This window comes from Argopecten irradians, chromosome 4 (assembly GCF_041381155.1).
Source record: "Argopecten irradians isolate NY chromosome 4, Ai_NY, whole genome shotgun sequence".
NCBI lineage: Eukaryota > Metazoa > Mollusca > Bivalvia > Pectinida > Pectinidae > Argopecten > Argopecten irradians.
In genome coordinates, this window is record NC_091137.1 from 29,058,231 (window position 1) to 29,085,696 (window position 27,466).

The 27,466-nt window shown below is 34.7% G+C and overlaps 3 protein-coding genes across 4 annotated transcripts; 2 read left to right on the forward strand and 1 right to left on the reverse strand.

Annotated features, from left to right (window-relative positions):
- Positions 1-771: 771 nt before the first annotated feature.
- LOC138321213 (ribosome-recycling factor, mitochondrial-like) lies at positions 772-6,691 on the reverse strand. 2 transcript variants are annotated; one of them, XM_069264723.1, is made up of 8 exons: positions 6,564-6,643; positions 6,054-6,226; positions 3,957-4,362; positions 3,398-3,508; positions 3,037-3,158; positions 2,060-2,151; positions 1,376-1,514; positions 772-935 (listed from the first exon to the last, which is right to left on the reverse strand). In XM_069264723.1, the coding sequence occupies exons 3-8, from the start codon at positions 4,312-4,314 to the stop codon at positions 858-860; spliced, it is 900 nt and encodes a 299-aa protein (XP_069120824.1). In that variant the 5' UTR covers positions 4,315-4,362; positions 6,054-6,226; positions 6,564-6,643; the 3' UTR covers positions 772-857. The 2 variants fall into 2 exon arrangements, with proteins under 2 accessions (XP_069120824.1, XP_069120825.1); XM_069264724.1 differs by lacking the exon at positions 6,054-6,226 and having other exon boundaries at positions 6,564-6,691.
- LOC138321214 (probable RNA-binding protein 18) lies at positions 6,649-27,357 on the forward strand. Its single transcript, XM_069264726.1, has 6 exons — positions 6,649-6,774; positions 22,330-22,436; positions 23,022-23,148; positions 23,854-23,940; positions 25,325-25,398; positions 25,706-27,357. The coding sequence occupies exons 1-6, from the start codon at positions 6,763-6,765 to the stop codon at positions 25,923-25,925; spliced, it is 627 nt and encodes a 208-aa protein (XP_069120827.1). The 5' UTR covers positions 6,649-6,762; the 3' UTR covers positions 25,926-27,357.
- LOC138321210 (heat shock protein Hsp-16.41-like) lies at positions 14,628-17,447 on the forward strand. The gene has a single exon (XM_069264721.1). The coding sequence runs from the start codon at positions 15,067-15,069 to the stop codon at positions 15,739-15,741; it is 675 nt and encodes a 224-aa protein (XP_069120822.1). The 5' UTR covers positions 14,628-15,066; the 3' UTR covers positions 15,742-17,447.
- Positions 27,358-27,466: the final 109 nt, after the last annotated feature.

A 27,466-nucleotide genomic window follows, 5' to 3' on the forward strand; every position in this document is an offset into this window, starting at 1 on the left:
GTCATTATTTAATGCAGTCAATGATGACAGATGGCCATGTTAAGAATGACCACCAGACCCAAGTTGTTGATAAGACTTTCTCAAGAGAGTAGATTATCTCCCCCTAGTTTGAAACTTAGAATCAGCAGTGGAAACAAAAATAAACAAACCAAATTTTAATGATTTTTTATAGACTGGTTGCCAGTCTAATGTCCAGGTGAGCAGGTACATGTATGTGTGCTTAGAATCAAAGGGGCACCCCTGTGTTTGGACATCAGAAAGTGTTGAGGTTCTATCATAAAATGAACCCTTTCTAGCTAGAAAGTATATAACCCATGCTTATGCCTATCAGTAATTAATAATAGATATTGAATAACAAATGTTAAACACTTTATAATTACAATGTAAAGAACTTAAGTTTTACCTGAGTGTATCTAAAAAGCCTTTATCCTTTATTACTTTTCTGAAATGTATATTTCCTATCATTTTAACATTCCATCAGTTTCAAACATAGTTATGCCCCTTTATCAACAATTACCTGGGCCGTTTTCGATGATGCGGTTTGACTGTTAGGACTTAGCAATTCGTTTATGAATTTAAAGACAGACCTGGTGATTTTATATAGATTTCAGACGAGCTTTGACAAAGCCCTCACAGGCCTGTATCATAAACTGCATGTCCGTCAGGATTTATACTTGAAATAATGACTTTAACCAACGGTCGAACCGGTTGTTCCGAATAAACGAAAAAGGCCCTAGTATTGGTGAAAATAATCAACTATCCAACAAAAAGTGTATATTGAATCATCTTGTATTTCATATCTAGGAATCAGTTGTATATCAATGTCATATATCAGAGTACAATGTATTATTAAAATGTTATCCTAGCAGGTCCTTTTGTTTCTTTGTCATCATGTCTTCAGCCTTCTTCAAGTACTCATTGTAAATTTTTCTTACCTAAAAAAGAAAAGTTTTCAATAACATTTCATATAAAGCCAAAAGGATGATATAATTTTCAACCCCCAATGTATTTTAATTCTCCAATACTTTTAGAGGAGATCCTTGTCTGACATAACAACAAAAGAAGAAACTCATTTTCATTTTCACATTCCCATTGATCCAAATGACAAATATTTATTTCCCATTCCCCTTATCCTAGCTAGTCACACCATATTAAATTTCGTTTTTCATATATAAAGTAACTAGCTACACATTTATATTTTCAGTTTTTCCATTGTTAATGCATGTGCGTTCTCATCAATTCTAGGAAAAAACATGACTGGTAATGTCATTTGCCCTATTTCACTATCTCTATCTATATCTATCTATATTTCACATTTCTATTTTAATTTCACTTTCTCAGTGTTTCTTCCCCCTTTGTTACATTTTATACTTACTTCATCATCCATCTCCTTATCCTCATTTCGTTTTGCTACTTTCAATAGTTTACTTTGAAACTGAACCATCTGTTGTTTGGCATCTTTAAATAACTTCTCTGCATTTTTCGCTAAATTCTCTCTGTGTTCCTTAGTGACTCTGTAAATTGAGATTGATGTTCAAAGTTAAAATTGTTTACTTTGTTAAATGAGTCCTTTGCATCAAAGAACCAAAGGTAAGTTTAAGTCTATAATAACCACCTGCTGTCCATTTTGTGTTCAATATTTTTTATATGATATGAGCAAAACAAAGGACAAGAATTTGAGGGGCATCCATCAAGAAATTAAATGTTTCAAAATTTCATGTTAGTGGGCAGATGATGAAAGACTATTTGCACTGATGAGGACAAACTTCTACATTAGAAACTGCCAATAAATGTTTACTTTGTAAAAGATACCATAAATCACATCTTTGCTCAACAATAGTTATGAACCAGTAATTTCCTCTTGTGAAAAGCAGAGTATCGTATTAAATGGACAACCTTGTAAAGTGAAGATACTAAAAAAGATTTAAATAGGCCTGGAGATTACATTGATAATGGTGCACTAAATAACTGTATGCTACAGTGCGCTTTTCATAATAGAAACAGATAATTCTGAATCAAATAAACAGCTGTGCAATCACTAGTTTTGGAGAAAACTTACTTTGGGATGTTTATGAATAGAGATGTTCCTTCCTGTTGTGGGTTAACATTCAATCCACTTTTCATCAGGGCAGTTTTTACTTCTTTCATATACTGCAATATATTATGTATCGAAGATTAAAATACTTTTCATATATGCTTCAAGTTAATTCCTTTACTATAGATAGATTTGTCTAATGACTCAATCCCAAAAATGGCCAGGTTGCCATCACGACAAGGCGACAACACACAACATATCCGGTACCTGTTTAGGCTGGTACTGCAACACATTTAAACATACAAAGGGAGGCTATCCTGTCCGGACAAATTTAGAAAAAAAATTTGACAAACAAAAACCTGCATGCATATCTACGCATGGTCCAAGACTATACTGCCCAGTTTCATTGAAAATGTCCCAGTAGTGTAAGACAAGTTGTCTAGACAAAATTAACCTTTGAATAGTGACCTGGTTACCATGGTAACCAAAATTTTGACAAATAAAAACCTGCATGAACATCTACTCATGGTCCCCAACAATAATTCCAAGATTCACTGAAATCAGTCCAGTAGTTTAGGAGGAGTTGGCCAGACAAACGTTTTCTACGTTAACCTGTACATAGTGACCATCGATATATATTTCCTTATGTTATTAATGTTTTTAAGAAACTTATTTATTTTTTGTGTTTCGGAAAGGTAGTGGGGCTTTAATATACATATGTATAATAATACTGCTAACCAATAGCTAGCTATTTTTGCAAGGAAAGTTTTTTTTCCCTATTTCATGGGAAACATACATGATCATCCATGAAGTAAAATAACATGGCATAATCATATACATCAACTACTAATGTAGCCAGATAGCGGAATTTTGATTTGTAAAACAATTTTACCATTGATCCGCAAAAATGATAAATATGTGATACATATGACCAGTTACAATTTAGTATTACTTACCCGGCCCCTATTAGAGGAACCCTGATGTAATTATACCCTACATACCTGTGGTGATGCGGCCATGTTGATCTGTACCAGTTGTGAAGATTTCTGTGTGATTTGAGCCAGTTGATTTAAAGGAACTGTTTGTGATTTATCTAAAACTACATCTAAACCTTCATAGGAACCTGTAAAAGAAATGCATGATCATTAACCATGTACATTTGAGTCCCATAAGAATGTTGTCAATGGGCTTCCCCTTTCTCCCCTACAACATGTATTTCATAATTTTTAGTGCTCCAAGCATCTATTGGATTAAATATGGCATAACAAAAAGGTTGTCAAGTAAATGTTAATAACACATATTGTCTTTGTGACAACATTTCAAGAGTTATTTTTTTTATTTATACATGTAAGTTCTACTAACTGAGATTAGTACGAAGTCCTAGTTGGGCAATGTATTGTTCCTTCAAGTGTTCACACTGCCATTGAAGTTGGGTTTTAAACTTTTGCATAGAAGCAGCATGGTCATCTTCATCTGGAAATAATAAGTAAATAAATAATAAATAAAATTTAAGCTGGTGTTTAAAAATGAAACACCTACATATGTAAAGCAATTATTTCAGAAAACATAAAATAATGGTAATTCTATTTGCTTTACTTTATGGATGAAAACATTTAAACTGCCAAGATAACTGCCAAGATAAAGAGAGCATCAAATTTACACTAAATTCATCATCAGTGCAGGTTTCCCATAGAAATCTGTTTTCAATTTTTCTGAATGAATATATCGCAAAAAGTTTTCTTTTGGAGGAAAATTGGTCTGGTTTTGATTGTTCTAACATGTAGATCAGGTTGAATGCATTATGGGATATTCTTTGTTATGTTGATTGTGGTGAGTGTAAGTGTGTGATGTTTGCAGACATTGTAATTTATATAGTTCATTAATTTCATTGCACTTTTGAAAAGTGTAAATTGCCACCTACCATTATCAACGTCATCATCTTGCTTTTCTTTGTGACTTTTCTTCTCTTTTTTGTCTTTCTTGCCTTTGACCTTTCCTTTGGCTTTACCTCTTCTTTGACAGTAGGATAGCATATAATTATTTTGTGGTAGCAATAATTCATGGCTTCCATTATGTCCAGTAGGATTTGATATTTGCTGTCCCTGACAAAGGGAATGGAAAGGTTTATGAGAACAAAACATGTACCGGGCACATTTCTCATTTAAATCCTTGTGGCCCTGCCACACACACATTTGAGAAAATCCTCCATTACGAGCTGGTGTTGACCACACTGTAAGAAGCCTTGGGATACACTTTAAGTTGAATAGTGTTCTGCTCATGCTATTAGCTTTTTGATTTGTCTTTCAATAAACTGATCAGTAGCAAATCTGCAATGACAAATTACTTGTTGATTACAAAATGCTATACCAGGATATATTATCTATACCGTATTCAACCCAATAAATGCTCCTGTCCATATAAGTGCCCCACTCTCTTTTTGAGGGTTACAATTTCACTTACAAAGTACTTCAAATTTATAATTAATGCAGACTGAAACTATGAAAACTGTGTTGGTTTATCTATTTTATTTATTTCTTTTGCAAATTGTTAAATGTCTCAATAAATTTGTGAAATGTATAGAGTCCAAATTAGGTTTTATATTGCGACCATTCATGTTTTCAATTTTAAGTGCCCTGTGCGCTATTGCTAGGAAATATTTGAATTATTATGATTTTACTGTTTATTTTTGTTAAATTTAATAATGTTTTTATTTTGGACATATACTGTATTTGACAAAATAAGCACCCAGGGCATTTAAAAACAAGAGGCCCAGGGGCCTTAACGGTTATCTGACTATTGGCACAATACATCATAGTCATTTAAAGATTTTAGCCATTTTTACCCCTGTGACCTTGAATGAAGGTCAAGGTCATTCATTTGAACAAACTTGGTAGCCCTTCATTCTAGCATGTTGCAGGCCAAATATGAGTATCCTGGGCCTTCTGGTTCTTGAGTAGAAGTCGTTTAAAAGATTTTAGCTTTTTTTGACCCCGTGACCTTGAATGAAGATCAAGGTCATTACTTTGAACAAGAGGCCCATGGGCCTTAACGTTCATCTGACTACTAGCACAATACAACATTGTAGTTTAAAGATTTAAGCCTATTTGACCCCTGTGACCTTGAATGAAGATCAAGGTCATTCATTTGAACAAACCTGGTAGCCCTTTATCCCAGCATGCTATAGGCCCAATATCAGTACCCTGGGCCTTCTGGTTCTTGAGAAGAAGTCGTTTAAAGATCTTAGCCTTTTTGACTTCTGTGACCTTGAATGAAGGTAAAAGTCATTCATTTGAACAAACTTGGTATCCCAGAATGCAACAGGCCAAATATTAGTTCCTTGGGCCTTTCGGTTATTGAGAAGAAGTCGTTTGAATGTAAAGTTTACGCACAGCGCACGGCAGACGGTGCACGACGACGGACGGTGCATGATGAAAATAGGTCATCCTGACCCGTCGAGTCAGATGACCTAAATATGAAAAAGAAAAGGCGCTAATAAGATGAAATTATTGCAAATCTAGACAGTTTTGTGTAGTTTTGGTCTTTATACTTATGCGTGGACAATTGAAATCGAGGCCTCAAAAAGGGTGAGGGTTTGCTAACAGCAACATGGGTGCTTATTGGGTCGAATACGGTAAGTGAGCTAATATAACAAAAGGTGGAACTCGCCGACACCGTTTGGTATTGGGCCAGGTCATCTCTGATTCAGACTGACCGCCGAAAAGCGCCACTTACCTTGGTCTTTTCAGCAATTGAATGTATCTACACAAATATAGCAATCTGTCGAAATTAAAGGCGATTTGCATAATATGAGAAAATGGACTGCTATGAGTAGATAATTCATTCATTTGTTGAAAAGGCCAATTACGGTAAGTGCCGTTTTGAATTGGTAATGTTTTGTAAGCAGTCTGATTCGTACTCCCATAACATGAGAGTCGACTGGTCATCCGTTATTGGACGTTATACCGTTAACACGACGTAACTAATGTTCAAAAAGTGTTGTCGTGCTATAATAATATACCTCTAACATTGTTGGAGTATCTGATTCGGAGATGACCTGGCCCGATACCAAACGGTGTCAGTGAGTTCCATATCTTTTGAAACAGCAGTGGGCTCTGGCCTTACACCAGACATCAATCTGTCATAAAGTCTAGTCTGGTGTCAGGGCCAGAGCATCTCAGGCTAATCACATGCCTTAAAAAATATACATATTTTACCAATTAAGCTGATTTTTCATCAATCAGTGACTATTTTATTATTACTGATGTCTACATGTATATGAAAACTATAAGCACAGTACTGTAGTTATATGAATATTTTTTTTTCCTATTTAATGCAGTAGTCGTCTTGCCCTTGAGGTTTACTGCAACACTTTTTTTCTGGATCGCAACTAATAGTATGGTGAGGGAAAGAAAACACGTTTCAAATCAATTACTAAATCAAACATTGATATTCGCCTAAATTGATATATTTCTGCTGTGAGTACTGCAATGTTACACGAATATATCTTTATTACATTGACGATACTCACGTTTTGATGGTCATGGATGTGAAAAACGTCACTGATTTTGGGGGTGATTCCTTGCCGTTCGTACTCCTCTGAATTTATGATCAAGATCATGATGAGTCACAAGAGGTACCGGGTAATGAGGATTTCCCCTTTCAGTGTTCGATTGCTCCTCAAATCTTTATGCTAACCACTGGAAATTGGTATTCCGTCCGTCCGTCCAATGGCTTTAGGGGTATGTATTTCAGAAATTTACTGCAAATTTTCGTTAGATACTCGTATACCTTTTCACAGCATCAAGGATCTCTTAGAAATTAACATAAAGCAGTATATATGCAGAGCTTACAGAGAGATCAACAACAGGTGTCCGGCCTTCAGACTGCGGTAGGCCCTACTGACCAAAATTGTGAAAATTAGAATTTGTCAAATAAAACAAAAACAACTGAAAACTAGATTTATTTCAAGCAGTTCATTTCAGTTTTATTTTTGGACTAAAAATTTAGTAGTTTGACGATCTCGTAAAATATTTTAGTTTCCTTTCTTATGGCTTTTTCTTTCGATTTTTTGAACACAAAGGCGATTGTGAAAATCAACTTGAGGAATTGTGAAAAAACATGGGTATTTTAGATTAGGAATGGGACCGAAAATCGGCCCACAAAACAGCCCAGCGAGAGCCCTGGCCTAAAACGTTGTCACACGTCATTTTCATATATAAATGGAACCGTAATAGGCTGTGCTGTAATCGTACAGAATCTATTTCCAAAGATCATCCTATGATGTGACATTTCTGAACGATAATAGGCGTATATATTTACCAGATATTGTATGAATGTCACCCGAGTATCCTAAAGTCATCAAACAATGTTTGTACCGGTATATGTACCAGGCTTGGCCGAATGTAGATAGGTTATTGTCAGGCAGTGTCATTTGTGCTTGATTACTGGTTGGATTATAATTGGATAATTAGGGCCCCGCATCGAGATGCGGGTGCCCTATAGTAATCAGGTTGTCCGTCCGTCCGTCCGTCCGTCCGTCCGTCCGTCCGTCCGTCTGTCTGTCTGTCCGTCCGTCCGTCCGTCTGTCTGTCCGTTTTTTTTCTTTTGCACATTAATGATGGAAGGGAGTGGAGTATTTTCCCCATATTTTACATGATGATTCCCCATCCATCCTAGATCTGCTTGGTAATTTTTCAGGCTGAAATTAAATTAAAAAATCGGCCATCTTGGATTTTAACATTTAAAAAAATCACAATGTTGTTGCTCTTAACTGATAAACATTTTGTTATAACATTATGATGCAAAGTTGTTCAGAATTAAACAAGGAGTTGACTGTCCAAAGGTAAGGTCATGGGCCAAGGTTACTAAGTCAAAGGTCAAGGTCAAATTTAAAAAAATTATTTTCTCATGAACATTTTGCTACAACATTTATAATGAAGCAGAGTTGTTCAGAATTAAACAAGAAGTCAACTCACCAAAGTTTTGACTGCTTAATGCACTTTTACATGATTAAAATATTTGAGCAAGACCTTTATTCCCTTCCTTTCACATTTGTTATGTGTTTCTTCAGCAAACTATGAGGTTTACCTTGTTTAAAAGGGGTATTTGAGTTAATTGTATGCTCTTAATGTAATGTTAGCTTGGAATCAGGATTCAAGTTAAATACTTGGAAGACTTTTTCCAAAGAATTATAATAATGTACCATCATCGGTTTCCCAATTAATGTTGACATTAATTATTTATTAGCAACATATAGCTAACACGGAAGAATTCGTTGTCAAAATACTACTTTTCCACTTAAGCACGTCAGACACATAGCGGGGCCCTTTCTGACGTGTCAGTGTTCTAGTTCATGTAGGTAAACATATATGAATGATGTGTCCAGACGGGGACCAGACCAAAATATCAATTTCACAAAAAATCATGCAGAGAGAACATCCTTTAGCAAAAAATTTATAAATAATTAATATAGAACATTAATATAAACTAACTGGGCTTTTTTTCTGTTACCTCCGGATCCATTCAGTTTAATTTGCTAGACATAAAAGTCCACACAGATTGTAAAATTTAGCACATGTATTATTATTAAACTTAAAGATACTCCACCGTCGACAAATTATATTTTTTCTCTATCAAAAACAGGAGCAGACAAATGAGTGTTTGTAATGTTTATAGGCATCATGCATGTTTGTCTGTCTATTTCAGTGATTAATTCATTAAACCTTATGATATTTAATAGATTACTGTAGCAAAAGTAGCATGTCGAAATTTTTGCCCAGTTCTGACACAATATTACGTATGACTGTAAGTTAACAATCCCATGCACAATGATACGTCAGTGCAGGTTACTTACTTGTGTATTGTAAAGCTCTTGCACATCAGCTGATGTATCATATATATCAAAGTCCATCTTTCTTGATTTACAATGAAAATATAGAAGTTCATTAAAATAAATGCAAAATGTTGTTCAAAGATAAATAATTCAATGACCTAGCCCAGCTCTGATACAAGGAGGAAATCACACTTGCAATCAGGCTGCTATGCAGTAGGCTAACTTGATGGTTGTTTGCTTTCTCACTAGAAGCAAATTAATATAAAAGGGTCTAATAATACATTAATTTAGTTCAATTGATCACAGTAAACGTCTAATTTGGAAAAAGGTGAACTAAATGAAAAAAATGAAATGTATGAATTAATAGGCATCACAAGACATTACATTAACAGCTTCATTTCACTGCATGTGGTGATAGTAATTTGGTTGAACATAAAAGCTTCAGAATTCAAATTAGTCAAAAATAAAGAATTTACAAATAAAAGGATTGAATATGCAAGACAATTCAGCAAGGGAGATAACTCTTTCTGTTTTATTACTAGCTGCAATAATATACATGTACATGTGCTTGTACCAGGTAAATAAAATTATAAAAATCAAAGGTTGCACTGCTAAATCTAAATAATGACATTATCAAAAACTGTGGCGTTCTTAAATCATTTCAAATATTTTGATGATTTGTTAATTATTATAAAACTATTTCAAAAAAATGATTAATGTTCAACTGGGGTGTTATGCATGTTTCCTATTTTTAGCTTTTCTGGCTAAATTATTGTTCATATTGCCATGTCATCATATCGTTTAGAATACTGGGTACCTAACTTTTTCAATTGATTTATGGGTAGAATTTTGTGGTTAGTCTACAGCTATGAAACACTTGATAACAGTATTGTATACTGGTGATAACATTGTAAATATATTTACAGCATATATGTCCATGGTTCCATTGCAGCCATTAAAACAATGAGCAGTTCTACACATAAAGTACATCTTGTTCTACACATAAAATACATCTTGTTATATAGCAGGTATTGTTGGTCATATCAATTTCATTTGTTAAACACATTTTACACTAAAGTTCGTAAAAGGCGACTAAATATAGGATCTTATCTTTTCTCTTCTTTCCTAACCGACTTTACCTTTCCTAATGCCTCCCTTGGCACCACCTCACTTTTGGCCATGAGTTGAGCGTTCGCCCCTTTGAGGAAGGCTCTGGGTTCTTTCCCCTAGCCGAGACACACCAAAGTCTTTAAAAGTGGTAGTTTCTGCTCCTGCTTAGCTTAGCGCTCAGCATACAGGGAGTGGGACGACTGGTTGGCCCGTTGTCAGTATAATGTGACCGGGTGGGGTGTGTTGCTTGGTGTCTTCGGCGGCATGCTTCAGTGATATAGCACTATAAAAAGGGCAACAGTTCCACTATACAAGAAGACACAACATGAATATACCGCAGTCTCCCAAAACATGCACCTCGCACAACATACACGCATCATACGCATACATGGGAGGCCTTCCTTACATGACCATAGCTGTTAATAGGACGTTAATTAATAAAACAAACAAACAAACAAACACTAAAGTTATTTTGACCATCATTATTTTAAAGGATTCAGCACAACTTTTGTGTCAAAAATAGTTTAAACTATTTAATATTAAATCTTTTGCAGTCTTTAGTAACATGAGTTTGTCAATCGGACAGGGATATCTGAACTGAAGTGTAAGGTTTTAACTGGTCAACCATTGTGGTTTTCCGAGTGTTCGCCATCCAAAATCTTAATAATTATTAATTAAATGTACCAATTCCGAATTTGCATATTACAGATTTTTATGCACTTGCGGGTAGGTATTGATTGCGTTTGTGAGCGTAACGTCATACGTTTTGAAGAAAACAACGTCAATTGCGCTTCCAAAATAATGACGTAACAATCCATACCTACCCGCAAGGGAGCTTATTCTATAATATGCAAATATGGAATAGCTCATTCAAAGGGTTTACAATGATAATATACCATGCAAAGGGAAAATGTTTCCATATTTCTATACTTATTAAAATTTATATAATGTTGATAATTGTACCCTACTGGATTTTTTTTGAAGATGGCTAATATAGGCTTTTAATTTGCCTGATGACAAATCCATTTGCATCTGATTTGCAAAAAATTGTTGAAATTGAAATTAGAAATATAGGTTTAATTTTCATTGAAATAAAAAAGAATGAGCTCATTAGAATTGTTCAAAAATGTGCTAAGTCTTTATTCGCTGTAGGAATATTTCTTGTTTGAATGGTCAAAATTAGATGATTATCTCTCTCTGACCCCCTTCTTCAAAAAATGTTAAAGATCAAAATCATAAAGTTCAGATTTATAACACTAAGGGATATTTTATAAATTATACATGCTTGTGAACTTTCTAATTAAGGTAAAATTGTTATCTAGTTAATCTGGTCAGTATAATTAGTAATCTTCTAGATCTGCCTAAGGCCAAATGATGAGTGTATCAACGTCCAGGTAGATCTAGAAACTACGTCCAGTGCTATAGGATTGTCTGTCATGCTGTTGATGTCCGACTGATGACTAGCTACTGGCCTGTCAGTTCTGTTTATAAGGTGGAGTGACTTTAGACTGCAGAAACAGCTTGTCATTTATCATTACAGCTAAGTGTTACAGGTGTCGAGATGTTGCTGGGCGAAGTTTAGGCCTCGGAGAAACATCTTGATGATACTGACAGATAGCATTATACCTCCCACCAAATACAGTTAAATAAGGCCACATAATAATAATTGGATGGTTCATGTAAAGTCCAAAATACCCTTTGATGACATTTCATTTTAACTCAAAATTTTCTTTTTTATGGCAGAATTTTAAGTATTGTTTATATTATAGCAATATTTTATGCTTTTGATATATTTATGATTATTAAAACAGGTTTGATAAATTCAAGATTCAGATAGGATTTTACTCTTTTTTTCCAAAAGCTCTAAGCTAGTTTTTAATCCATTTTAAATGACTATTTTGTCATTTTGCTTGTTAAATGAAGGACAAAATATTGTTTATACATCTATATATGTACTTTATTCTTGTAATGATGTCAATATACATGTATAAGGTTTATTAAGAAATAAAAACGTTTTCGCCCCATTTAAGAGAGCTCTTCAGAATGGGGAAAAAGTGCTCACGTAACTAGCTATAGTAAGTCGCTATTGTTTTTATTTCTTATAGATTTCGTCCATAAGGATTTTTCTTCAAATTTATTATAAGGATTTTTATTAGCCCACCATCATCAGATGGTGGGCTATTCAAATCGCCTTTCGTCCGTGGTCCGTCGTCCGTCCGTCCTTCCGTCCGTCCGTCCGTCCGTCCGTCCGTCCGTCCGTCCGTCCGTCCGTTAACAATTCTTGTTACCGCTATTTCTCTAAAAGTACTGAAGGGATCTTTCTCAAATTTCATATGTAGGTTCCCCTAGGACCCTAGTTGTGCATATTGTATTTTGGGACTGATCGGTCAACAAGATGGCCGCCAGGCAGCCATCTTGGATTTTGATAGTTAAAGTATGTTACCGCTATTTCTCAGAAAGTACTGAAGGGATCTTTCTCAAATTTCATATGTAGGTTCCCCTAGGACCCTAGTTGTGCATATTGCATTTTGGGACTGATCGGTCAACAAGATGGCCGACCAGACGCCATCTTGGATTTTGATAGTTAAAGTTTGTTACGGCTAATTCTCAGAAAGTACTGAAGGGATCTTTCTCAAATTTCATATGTAGGTTCCCCTAGGACCCTAGTTGTGCATATTGCATTTTGGGACTGATCGGTCAACAAGATGGCCGACCAGCCGCCATCTTGGATTTTGATAGTTAAAGTTTGTTACCGCTAATTCTCAGAAAGTACTGAAGGGATCTTTCTCAAATTTCATATGTAGGTTCCCCTACGACCCCAGTTGTGCATATTGCATTTTGGGACTGATCGGTCAACAAGATGGCCGACCGGTGGCCATCTTGGATTTTGATAGTTAAAGTTTGTTACCGCTATTTCTCAGAAAGTATTGAAGGGATTGTTCTCAAATTTCATATGTAGGTTCCTCTAGGACCCTAGTTCTGCATATTACATTTTGGGACTGATCGGTCAACAAGATGGCCGACCAGCAGCCATCTTGGATTTTGATAGTTAAAGTTTGCTACGGCTATTTCTCAGAAAGTATTGAAGGGATTGTTCTCAAATTTCATATGTAGGTTCCCCTAGGACCCTAGTAGTGCATATTGCATTTTGGGACTGATCAGTCAACAAGATGGCTGCCAGGTAGCCATCTTGGATTTTGATAGTTAAAGTTTGTTACGGCTAATTCTCAGAAAGTACTGAAGGGATCTTTCTCAAATTTCATATGTAGGTTCCCGTAGGACCCTAGTTGTGCATATTGCATTTTGGGACTGATCGGTCAACAAGATAGCCGCCAGGTAGCCATCTTGGATTTTGATAGTTAAAGTTTGTTACGGCTAATTCTCAGAAAGTACTGAAGGGATCTTTCTCAAATTTCATATGTAGGTTCCCGTAGGACCCTAGTTTGTGCATATTGCATTTTGGGACTGATCGGTCAACAAGATGGCCGACCAGCCGCCATCTTGGATTTTGATAGTTAAAGTTTGTTACCGCTAATTCTCAGAAAGTACTGAAGGGATCTTTCTCAAATTTCATATGTAGGTTCCCCTACGACCCCAGTTGTGCATATTGCATTTTGGGACTGATCGGTCAACAAGATGGCCGACCGGTGGCCATCTTGGATTTTGATAGTTAAAGTTTGTTACCGCTATTTCTCAGAAAGTATTGAAGGGATTGTTCTCAAATTTCATATGTAGGTTCCTCTAGGACCCTAGTTCTGCATATTACATTTTGGGACTGATCGGTCAACAAGATGGCCGACCAGCAGCCATCTTGGATTTTGATAGTTAAAGTTTGCTACGGCTATTTCTCAGAAAGTATTGAAGGGATTGTTCTCAAATTTCATATGTAGGTTCCCCTAGGACCCTAGTAGTGCATATTGCATTTTGGGACTGATCAGTCAACAAGATGGCTGCCAGGTAGCCATCTTGGATTTTGATAGTTAAAGTTTGTTACCGCTATTTCTCAGAAAGCACTGAAGGGATCTTTCTCAAATTTCATATGTAGGTTCCCCTAGGACCCCAGTTGTGCATATTGCATTTTGGGACTGATCGGTCAACAAGATAGCCGCCAGGTAGCCATCTTGGATTTTGATAGTTAAAGTTTGTTACCGCTATTTCTCAGAAAGCACTGAAGGGATCTTTCTCAAATTTCATATGTAGGTTCCCCTAGGACCCCAGTTGTGCATATTGCATTTTGGGACTGATCGGTCAACAAGATGGCCGACCGGTGGCCATCTTGGATTTTGATAGTTAAAGTTTGTTACCGCTATTTCTCATAAAGTATTGAAGGGATTGTTCTCAAATATCATATGTAGGTTCCTCTAGGACCCTAGTTCTGCCAATTGCATTTTGCGACCACCATCTTGGATTTTGATAGTTTAAAGTTTGAAAAGCAGAAAAAAGAAGTGTAAGTTTGAAAAGCAGAGATAAGATCCGTCTTTCATTTGTCAGACATTGATCAATCTTTGGTGGGCGCCAAGATCCCTCTGGGATCTCTTGTATATAAGAAAGTGGTTATTATAAACAGGTCAAATTGTTTTGAAATTGACCATTTGGGACCTTAAGAAAGTGGTCTTATTAGACAGGTGGTCTTTATACAGAAGTGGTCGCTATATAAGGCAGCTTCATAATCTTGGTTATTGGGCTTGACTTATGTGTACTACCATACATGCTTGTTATAGTCTAGCGGTGTAAATATCTACATGTGCTTGGCCTTAGACAAGTTCTCTCTCTATTTACAACCTGCTTGCCTATGGCTATGAGTTCTAACTTCTGAAGCTTTGTGTCTGTTGTTTGAATTCCCTTTAACTGATGTCATCCATGTTTACTCAAGAAAGACACGGTTTATTACCAGTCCCTGCAGTTCTGGAAGGTTCAAGTTGTTACACCAGCATTGCTATATAAACACCTTACTGCTCCATTAGCATCATTATCGGCTGCTGCATTGGTGTGTGATCTGTACAGTGTTAACAGGTGTGTTACGTTATTTACTGTTGACTCAAACTTTATTTCTGGTGAAACACAGTGACGGTGTTCATAAACTCTTAAAATGTCGATGGTTAGACATATACCTGTGCGTTGGGAGTCGGACTACTGGTCCAGGCCATATATGTTTCCAAACTCCATGCTTTCATCCAGTTCTGGATTTCCTCCGCATCCTCCTCCAAGCTACCCTGCTATGCCTTTGTCTCCAGTTTGGACCTCCTCTGGATTGAATGAGCCAACCTTTCCACTGGAAAATCCCAGTCGACGATGGAACTTCCAGGAAGACAGTAATCAGATGTCCAACATTAACCAGGAAATGCGACGTATGAGCAATGAAATGAATCGTATGATGCAAAATATGCGAGGCAACTTACCTGTTCCATACACGGTGGATGACTGGAGATTGTCGGAAAACTTCCGCATGGACAATCCCATCAGGGAAGAACATGACGGTTCGCGAAAATTTTATCTCCAGTTTGATGTCCGACAATTCAAACCTGAAGAAATCAATGTGAAAACTAATGGAAATCAATTAACTGTTCAGGCTAAGCATCAAGAGGATGGTTCCGGGAAACAAGTTCATCGAGAATATTGTCGCCAGTATGTTATTCCGAGGGAAGTCAATCCGGAACATCTTATTTCCAAACTTAGTACAGAAGGTATGCTGACCATCGAGGCTCCCCTGCCTGCTCTACAAGGACCGAGGGACAAACTGATCCCCATTGAACACAAGAAGTAAATATCATCAAATCAGAACTCTGTAATGTATCAGATTTGCTATTAAATCATAATACAATATGTAATTTTTGTGTATGCAAGACCAAGGCTTATAGGATATAATCTGCATATGTGTATACACATGTATAAGAATATTGTATTCTTAATATTGTTAATTATGTCTTGTGAAACAAATGTGTTGTAAGGAATAATAACTTGAAAATCTTATTGTTGTTGTATTTATTTCATTTCAATATGCAGTTTTACTTTTTTTGCGACATGAATTTATTTGACAAAAGTAAAACTATTTATTGATTTTATATCTATTATTAAATTAAGTGAAATTATCTTTATATTCAACAAATGTAACACGTTCATAACTGAATAACTACACATGAATTTTTTTAAATGATCATAGGTGTACTACAGATACATTGTATTTCATCAATCAACTTTGCTACATGTACCTTCGTAAAACTAAAGCAGATATTTTAGGAAGGCTAAGATTATTTCAGCTTCTGAGTCAGATTTAAGGTAAACATGTAGATATTTCTGTTCAAAAGAATATATTTAGAAAGCGCAACTCTAACTCCAGGCAAAGACAACCTCATGTATGTATGTATTTTAGTCATCTTATAAGAATGTGTTTACTGTAATACGTACTCCCCAGGGGCCATCCACAGTGTCTCAAACACATATCAGACTAAAGATTCGGATTTTGTTCGATTTATAACTCTATACGATTTTAAAGCTGCACTCCTTAAAAACAAGACAGACTGGAATGTTGCTGCAACCACTTTGTGTAAATTGGGCTGACTTCCAGCTGTCAAGTCTGAAGGCATGTTAGCGCTAGTAGATAAGGCTTTGTGGCAATTAAAACTAGGGATATTTTTAACACAAAGCTGTAAATAAGTTTGATTTTCAGGGTTTTGGATCGGTTTGCAACTTAAAAATGGTGAACTGTACTTGAGCTTAATTAAATGTTGTTAAAAATAGTTTTAACATAGTCTCAGAAATTTGAAGTGTTGCCAATTAAAGCTTATAATTCTTGAATGTCTAATGTTAATGTATTTACTGAATTATAGTATTGTTTGTTTATATTTATATTGTTGCTTTAGGATATCAAATTTATTTGTCAGTGAGATTTATAGATTATAAAATTTGAGAAAATATCAATGTCAATAAAATATTATGTAACGCATGTATTCTATTGTGACGGAAATTTCAGGGCAACATTTTTATCTGGCCATTGCTTGGTTTGATGAACATGTACATCAGTTATGTTCCAATTTCATGTAATTAAATCAAGTGAAATATATTGTAAAATACAATTTAGTGAAAAAACATTAAAATAAGATACCCAATAAAGTACAAGGATATGTTTATATGATATATCAGAAATGTTTTTAATCATGTACAACATACATCGAACCTAGTCTGTTTTTTCTTTCACCATAATGCAAGGGTGAAAAAGCAAAATGTAATGTTAGATTTCAGGAGTGTGAAATTTCATGATAAAGATAATTATAAGCTGATTACCTGTATGATTCAAACATGACCATAGGCCTTAATATATATAGATAGTTAGCAGATGTTTTTTCACTTGATGTATCAAATTTGTGACTGTCCATACATGTGATGTTTATAACTTATCAAAATATATACCTGGTACCTTATGTTCGGTGTTATGGTAAAGATAATAAAATGCTTTATTTATATAATAATTAATACAGAGTTTTGTTCTTATTGTTATAGAATTACAAATCTAATATGATTTACTATGACTACTGTGAAGTCATTTATTTTCGTTGGGCTCAATTTTCATGGATTATCAAATTTAACAATTTTGTTGTCACCTAAATTCATGGACTCAATTTTCATGGATTATAAAATTGTACAATTTTGTTGTCACCTAAATTCATGGAGAAGACCTTAAACTTTACTTATTGTAGTACGTGGTATACTAATCGTTCTATGGATGTATATCTGGTAAGTTTATGTGTCCATATGATGATTATCAGTTTGCTTGGGGACATAAATTCATTGAAGTTGTTAAAAAAACGAAATCCCACAAAAATTAAGCCCCCACGAAAAATAATGATTTCAAAGTGTACACAATACAGAAGTAACAAAGTCATCATTAAACATGATAATGACTGGATGGTCACTGTATGCGTACCTGACATATTCCATCACAAGCTGATCCTCCACTGGTTCAGGGTCAAATTGACGGATCGCCAACTTAAATATCACTTACAAGACGTAAAGACAGCAATTTTTAAGATGCGTACATGGGTAAAATACCCATTGAAAATCTGTCAACTACTCTTAAAAATTGTAGAAACGTGTACAAATTACCCCCACAAAATTTGTAATTACTGCACCCAATTAGTATGAGCACATACATACTATTGTTTCAGATAGATATTTGCATAATTGCTAGCTTATCATCGATAACTTAATACTTTAACTATAACCACATACAGTGTATATAACTTTTATCAAAATATCTCTGTTAAGTTTTGGATTTGAAAAGAAATCAGAGCTGTACCCCTCTCCTTCAAAAGTGTTAATTAGTACAATTACCTATTCCTTTAAAAAATTATCTGGAGCACTGTTTGTGAAAAGGTATAATCAGTAATGTCTGACTGTTAATTTGATGTTTTAAACGGTGCAATAAAATTCATATAAATGTTTTAATTGTTGGTATAATTATTACTTTGATCCATTAGCAGTAATAGTCACTACAATTGTAGCTTTTCAGGGTTATGGGTCACCAATAATATATATGTATATTAAAGGGTTTCTTCTTACTAATTAGCTGCTCTGTAATGGCCATGGTTTGTAATAGCCATTTGATGAAGTTCACTTCAAACTTGTAGCATAACCCCAAAATATTTGCCAGGTGTGCACTTTTCTCCCTCTTTTTCTAGTGCTTCAAAGCATGCAGTTTAGCAGCTGCATCATGGCTTAGTCATGGAAGCTCAAACTTTTCAATGGTGGTAATGGTGTAAAGTAAGTAACTTTTGTAACTGAAGAAAAATATTTAATCGTCTGTTCCTGTTTTTAATAGTGAAAAAATACCATTTGTCAGCGGTGGAGCATCTTTAATCTTGATTGAAAGAATGAACACATTTTTAGCCCACCATCATCTGTTGGTGGGCTATTCAAATTCCCTTTCGTCCGTGGTCAAAATTTATATGTAGGTTCCCCTAGGACCCTAGTTGTGCATATTGCATTTTGGGACCGATCGCTCAACAAGATGGCCGACCAGCTGCCATTTTGGATTTTGATAGTTAAAGGTTGTTACCGCTATTTCTCAGTAAGTACTGAAAGGATCTTTCTCAAATTTCATATGTAGGTTCCCCTAGGACCATAGTTGTGCATATCACATTTTGGGACTGATCGTTCAACTAGATGGCCGACCGGCGGCCATCTTGGATTTTGATAGTTAAAGTTTGTTACCACTATTTCTCAGAAAGTACTGAAGGGATGATTCTCAAATTTCATATGTAGATTCCCCTAGGACCCTAGTTGTGCATATTACATTTTGGGACTGATTGGTGAACAAGATGGCTGACCAGCGGCCATCTTGGATTTTGATAGTTAAAAGTTTGTTACCGCTATTTCTCAAAAAGTACTGAAGGAACCACAAACAGAACTGCTATGAATGGTGTTTTGTACATCATTATCATCGTTTTGTACATCATTATTGTCATTATGTACATCATTATTATCATTTTGTACATCATTATTATCATTTTGTACAACATTATTGTCATTTTGTACATCATTATTATTGTTTTGTACATTGTTATCATTTTGTACATCATTATTTTCATTTTGTACATCATAATTATTGTTTTGTACATCATTATTATCATTTTGTACATCATTATTATCATTTTGTACATCATTATTATCATTTTGTACATTATTATTGTCATTTTGTACATCATTATTATTGTTTTGTACATTGTTATCATTTTGTACATCATTATTATCATTTTGTACATAATTATTATTGTTTTGTACATTGTTATCATTTTGTACATCATTATTATCATTTTGTACATTATTATTATCATTTTGTACATCATTATTATCGTTTTGTACATCATTATTATTGTTTTGTACATTGTTATCATTTTGTACATCATTATTATCATTTTGTACATTATTATTGTTGTTTTGTACATCATTATTATCGTTGTCCAATCAGCTAACTATTGATATTTCTGTCCCTGAAGTGATTTGATATCTCCAAATCACAATATAGAGTTCCAACAAATAATTAATGTCCTACAGTAAGGGTCAGATGTGATACATGCCACCATAGGTTTGGTTTGGTATATGGTTTGATTAATAGATAGGGTCATTTACTAAATAAGGACATATACCAGTTTAGATTATGGAGCAAAGCTTGAGTACCCAGAGAAAAATCAGTGGTCATTTCCTGACAATAGCCACACATGAGATTTGAACTGATAAAAGGGCCGCGTTGGCTGAGTGGTTAAAATGTTCCGACATATTACCACAAGTACTCCCCCTCTGGGTTGCAAGGTTGAATCCCAAGTGGGTTCTGTCTGGTGGTTGGTAATTTTCTTCGGGTACTCTGTTAATAGCTAGGACGTGAAACAAATATAAACAAATCGAACTGATGACTCAGAGGTGTTAGACTTGCCGAAGATATGTCCCCTCTGTCACTGCGAACAGATATGATATTATATGGCGAACAAGCTGATATACCAAAAACTCTAAACTTATAAATAAATGAAATAGATAAAAATAAAATGAAGTTAACAAGACATCATGAGAGCTTTATAGACAATAAAACTGTGTGTGTACTAAACCTTATCATGGCTGGAAGCCAGTCTCAGATCTGTTATGGTTCAATGATCATGATATCAACCTATCTTTGTTTTTGACCTCTCTGTGTTTGACCTCAAGCAATCTAGAATAAAATATACAATAAAAATCATGAATAACTGTTTTAAGAAATCGAAGAATGTTTTAAAGGGACAATTTAGTCAGGTATTGCAATGAAATCTTGATTTGCCAAGAAAGTAAGCTTGCTCTAATGTAAGTTGTTGTAGCTAGTTGTTATCGCTGTGATGCTTTCCGCCATAATACATTAGTGGGACTGCATTGTAAGCCGAACCTGAACCAGTGGAGTAATATACCTTTTGCCTAAAACTACTCCAATCACTCTTAATACAGTAGTGTATTTTACCTCTTAAGATGTATGATAAAGTGTGAAAAGTATTTTTTTTTTTTACAAGAGAGGTAATTGGCAACACACATGTAGTATTTGCGAGCTCGAGCTTTACGGGACTCCTACCCAGTTATCGGTATAGCATACACATCCAACCTACTTAATCGTATAGCTATATGACCCGGAATTTCAATGGTATAAATGAAGATACTTAATAATAATGTGAAATTTGTCAATGTTTAGTATGTGCTTTTTTTGGTCAAAATGACCTATAGTCGTCGTGTTTCATCCGTCGTTGTGCGCCGTTCGTTAACTTTTCACATTTTGAAGGGCAAGTTCCACCTTTTGATATATCACTACGCTCTGGCCCTACACCAGACAATTACCTGTCATAATGTCTAAGTTTGGTGTCAGGGCCAGAGTATCTCAGGCTAACTTCACTCCAATGACATATTTCACTCCTTTTGACTATTCGGAATGCAGCATTGACTGTGAAAATATGTTACAGCATTAGTTGGTGCACATAAATGATGTAATATTTTGGTGTATAAAATATGACGTTATGCTCACAAAAATATGACAATAATCACAGGGGCATATATATAACTCTGTAAAATACAACATAGGAAAAACTTTTGCGGAACTAGTTGTCAATTGTCTTCTGTAAATAGAAGCGATAAAAAATGTCATAAATAGAATATTCCTTGTTTCTTGATGAATACCAGTAATGTATGGAAACTTTAATGTTTTTCACCTGTGCTTCACACTCCACCTCACTCGATGAAATATAACTGGTATTCATCAAGAAACAAGTAATATCCTCTAGAAAACTACATATTAACATTCACTAGCCACTTCTACTATGTAAACTGATCATGACCAAGGCAAAGTGAAGTCTTTGGGGGTGTAACTCAATTTCAATTTCAAAATGACAGTTCCATCTTGTGGATTAAATCGTTGTTGATAAACAGTTTTCCTGGTCTAACTTAAACAATGTCAATAAAGAGACCTCAAAAAACAGTCAATAATGTTAATATAAGTATTAAAGTATCTTAATCTGGAATCTATGGTCAAAATATGTATTAAGATGGCATAGCTTTGCAGACAATCATCTTATAATGCAGTAGCAAGCAGTATGAAGAATGTCTTCAAAGCTCTGGTATCTACATAGACCATAGATTCCTTAGGAAGACAGTTTAATGCTTGAATAAACCAAAGTTTGTATACCATATCATATTTAAAAGAATTAATAATTTGAATCAGACTCAGATTAGTTCTGATCAGGTCAAAAGTCTATAACTAATGACCAGATCGTTTTCACTTAAGACTTACTGGTAATAAAATATTTCTAAAATCAAGATAGAAATACTAAATACATAAAATTTCTATTTTCAGGGTCTGAGTACAGGACCGGACCAGATTACTGTACCGAATGACCCCTACAGTGATGTTACCGACGACTGTAGAGTATGGCTTGGTAACCTTGACACCCGTCTAACAGAGTAAGTCATTTGGTTTCAACATTAATAGCTATCCTTAACACTTCAGGCTGGTTACATTCACACATCCATATCTACTTCAAACTTCATGAGAGTATAATGATATAACCAGAGGAGAATGTATACATGTATATGAATTTGACTCAAAATTAACTTACATTCTCCCGGGAGTCTTAGATGTATTTATAATTTAGCAGTCCTATATTTAATTTCATATAATATGTAGTTGTCATTGACTATTGACTACAAGTATTTTCAAAAAAGTCCTTTTGAACTTTAGAAAATGTATGCAATTTACCATCAATCTAATTAAAATTTGACTTGTAATTCCGTTCCACTACAATGCTCTGTGTTACACTCAAATACAAGTATTGGAGCGTAACGTAGAGCATCGTAGTGGAACAGAATTACAAGTCTAATTTTGATTAGATTGTATGATCATCAAATCAAAAAGACGTGAATAACTATTTTGCCATCTTTAAACTAAAATTGTTAAAAGACACACAGAGAAAAACATTAAAACCTGATTTACCCTATCACATACATGTGCTTTTAAATGAAGATACTTAACTGCTGTTTGTTTTGCAGGTTTAACCTGTTAAAGGTGTTACAGAAGTATGGTCCCTTGAAGAGATTTGACTTTCTCCTCCACAAGTCTGGGCCAGATGTTGGCAAACCACGGGGATATTGTTTTGTCAGTTATGAACATCGTAAGGTACGTCTGCTTTTTAGCTCACCTGGCGCGAAGGGTGTGGTTTCCATCATCTGCCGTCCATCCGTCCATCAACATTTCTTTTAAATCGCTACAAGTCATAGAGTTTCTATATGGATTGTAACCGTATTTGGCCACAAACATCCTTGGGGGAAGGGGAACAGATTTTGTATAAAGTTTGGCTTTGAAAATCGAAAATCAGCGCGATTCGGATATAAACTACTGATCAACGGTCAGGTAGCTGGCCAGTACCTGTATGGGCACTGCTCACATGGGATTAATTTGATCATGCTACTGAGAGGTGGAGAGCTTACGGTAATAATTATATCAAAACATCTTTACTATTGGGCAACTGCGGCTTCATAGTAAATTATACCTAAAATACATATAGTTAGAGGAATAAAACAGATTTGGTCACCTTAAGCATTAGGAACCCCTGGAAATGGCCACTCAGGTCCATTTAGGCCAGAATAATGACCATATATGGGATAAATTAACCTCACCACCTCGGGAGGTGAAGATTAAAGTGACAGAATGGCAGACACCTTAAATATAACATCAAATAATTATAATGCGATAGATAATGTAGACAATGTATTCCATGGTTAATAAGTTGTATCGTGCTATCTCCTACCTGTATTACCTGGTACCCATAATCTGATGAAAGATTTAGATATGAGATTAATGATTATACTAAAAAATTTTCAGGATGCTGAAAAAGCAGTAAAATGCCTTGATGGAAAACAGGCCTTGTCTAAAAGAATGATTGTTAAATGGGCTCATGCTGAGAAAAATGTATGTACCAGTATTACGTACAAATTCAAATTAGATTATGTACAATATTTTGTATTTTCTATTCTGATTTATCAGAGTTTGGTGAACAATGGGAGTAACTTTGATAGATCAGAAGGGTCTTTAATAGTTGTCTTATTTTTAGTTGCAATTTAATTTGTTTTTCTTTTAACTTCCTGAGTACAAAATGTTCATATTATAGCACTTTCTATGAATAACACCTTTGTGCACGAGTGAAATTATCTACATTATCCTTTGTAGGCATGTTATAAGGAAAAAAAAGATGGAAATAGTTCAATATTTTGTAGACAGTTTATTGAAATGTAAAGCACTTTATTAATTTCTTCATGAAACCTAGCTGTTCTTAATTTGAAACGTATGGCACCTTTGGAAAGGTTTCTTGACTACATTATTCAAGTTGAATATTATATACAAAGTCTTGTTCTTGAATTTACTATGATAAAATGGTAGTTGGTACCAACAAAATGCTTAGAATGGGACTAATTCACGTACCACTTGATACCCGATAAATTTTGTGCAGGACTAGTATCTCCAGTGGTGATGGAACGTAACTCTTTGTAATCTTCCTGCTGAAATGACGTTAGTGCGGGATAGAAACTTTTGATGTCATTCCATTACCAATAGAAACAATCATCCCACACAAACTTTATCGGGTATCATGTACGTGGTACATGAATTATTCCCATTCTACAGCCTTTCAGTTATAAACAAGTCTGAGCTAACATGGTTCAGTGTAATGTGTTTGATATATGATATTAAAAATGTTCCACTGCTGTCAAATGGTATTTTTTCTCTATCAAAAACAGGAGCAGACAAATCAGTTTTTTTCTTCAATTACAATAGTTACATACTTTACACCATTACCATCAATAAAAAATTTGAACTTCTGATTTTTCTTCAAGATAAGAAATTAAAAAAAAATTTTGCATCCCAACAAATTCCACTGCACTATATCCTACCTACATGGAATGAAGTATTGATTGTGCATGCATCAAAAGCAAAATTCACTTCTTTTGTTTTTTGTTTTGTTTTGTTATTAGACATGTATATTCACGATTAAACACCAACAATTGTTAAAATAATGAGTGTTGTTTATGCTTTGTCAGTGTCAGAGCATTTTTGAGCTTTAACCCCTAAAATTAGTAAATATTGGATTTTGAAAAGAAATAAGCAAAAGTAAAAAAAACCAACGGGTATGTCAGAGCTGAAATGCAAAGATAAAGAAGGAAAAAGTAGGGATCAGACAATTTTATGCAAATAAGTGAATTCTTCAAATAACTACTATGCCAATAGCAGTCCTCTGCACATGTATGCATGTTTGGCGCTGCCACACTGTATAAATACCCTGGTATCCTTTACTTTTCAGGACATAGATCTTGCTCCTAGACTATCTGTGAAGAAAGATCCTGTCACCTTCAGTACCAAGGGAGATAATCAGAGGTAACCCCGGCATAAAAATTGAAATTAATGGCAAAGACACTGTACAAAGCATTGTGAATGCTTTATTCTTGACTTTAAATAAGTCATAGCAGTTCATTGAATACATCCGCTAAATTTCAAAGTGATTCCATTATCTTCCATATTTTCAAATGCATACCTGGTAGATTTAATTAGTAAACTTTTGAACTCCTTTATTTGTATGTTAACAATTACCACATTCTGATCCGTTATTACGGAGACAGATAAAATGATTTTTCCTGAAATAAAACGTTTTTGATATTACCGACAATCTGTTCTATTGTTGCAGTCCTGAAAGCACCATAAAAGCCATTGAGGAGAAGCTAAGGAAGATGGAGGAGACACGGGATGACTTTTCTATGTCATCAAAGCCTGCTGCTCTCCCAGGAACGAGTAAGCTTAGTGCCGTCCAACGATCCATACAGCAAGTCAAACAACAGTCCACACAAAGACCGCGTTCATCGTACACCAAACCATACACCAATAACAGACGTGGACGACGACGATGATACAGAACCATCTTAATATGACAATTGTGTGGTGCAACTTCACAGACATAAAATATTGAATTCCATCCAGCATTTAAGACATTACAAACAGGACAATCTTTTATTACTATGATAATGAATGAGTTCCTTTCTTGGATAGGATTGATATTTTGTTTCTCCCATACTTGATAGGATTATCCTGTGGTTGTTAGGGAAAAGATAAATCTGTAGGGTAGGGAAAAGGCAGCTCACATGTGCTGGCCGATGACGTGATGTCATCAATACATCCTGTGTCCATTTTTAGCAACGTCATTAATTTTGAAGTACTGCGAGGTTCCTATGATGGCGGCGCTTTGGAAATGCATGTTTCTAAAAAACTTAGTGAATGAGCTAAAAGCAAGAGACCAACAAGTTGTTGTAAATAAGGCATCAAATGCCCATGATTCACGACATGCATAATTAGTTGATTTTGTTGTGTAAATCATTACTCTAAGCTTCAAAAATGCTTATAAAGTTGTAAATTTATGTCTGAAACGTGTGAATTGTTTTCTAAGGATTTTATGGAGATATGTGCAATATCCATATTTGAAAATGTCTGATCTAAATGTGAAGTAATATCACAGTGTGTGGATGGGAGTATGATCTGGGAAATTCTTACATAACATCAGGATATTTTAATATGTTTTAATTTATCAAAATGTGCGTGAAGGTTAAAATTTGTCTTGCATATTACAGAGTTACCTCCCTTGCAGGTAGGTATCGAATGTTGCGTCATTATTTTGTGAGTTCAATTCACGTCGTTTTCACTGAAAAATGTGATTTTATACTCGCAAACACATAATATCCCAATCAATGCCTACCCGCAAAGACAAATATGTAAAATAGGGAGAATGTTAAAATATTTGATCTAAATATATTAATTGCATCATGTATTTATTTTATTTTGTGACAGGAAAGCATACAAATCTAGCAATGTAGAATTTTCTCTGCTTTATTGCTTTAAGTAACCATGAAGGAAAATGCTTGATTAATTGATATTCTGGTTTGAAATAAAGGAAATTTCGTTACACAATTTAGAATTTTTTTTCATGTTTAAAGAATTTGTAACTTAAATATACACTTTTGGTCCACATCACCTAATCAGTTAGAACTTAGGAAGTAAAACTTCTTGTTAATTGATTAATAAATTATCACACTTAAATGAATTACAAGGCTGTGTTCTTGTAATTAGTGCCAGATCAAGTGATAGCCACAAGTATTCACTGACTGTATTTTAATGTATTGTTTTATACAGCTGTAATGGCATTTTAGTGATGTCCAGAATATAAATTTGACTAAGAAAATTCAAGAGGAAATAGATCTGACTACTGGCAGCGATCAGGATTACCATTAACTCTATGAATGATTAAATAATAATGTGTTTTGATGTGAATAAATTAAATAATGAATCTTTTTTCATCTTATTGTCCTTCTTTTTCTTTGATCAAAGGGAAAACCACCATTTATTACTACGTAACCTCAATGGATACATTAGCTTAATCAAATTATTAATAACAACATGA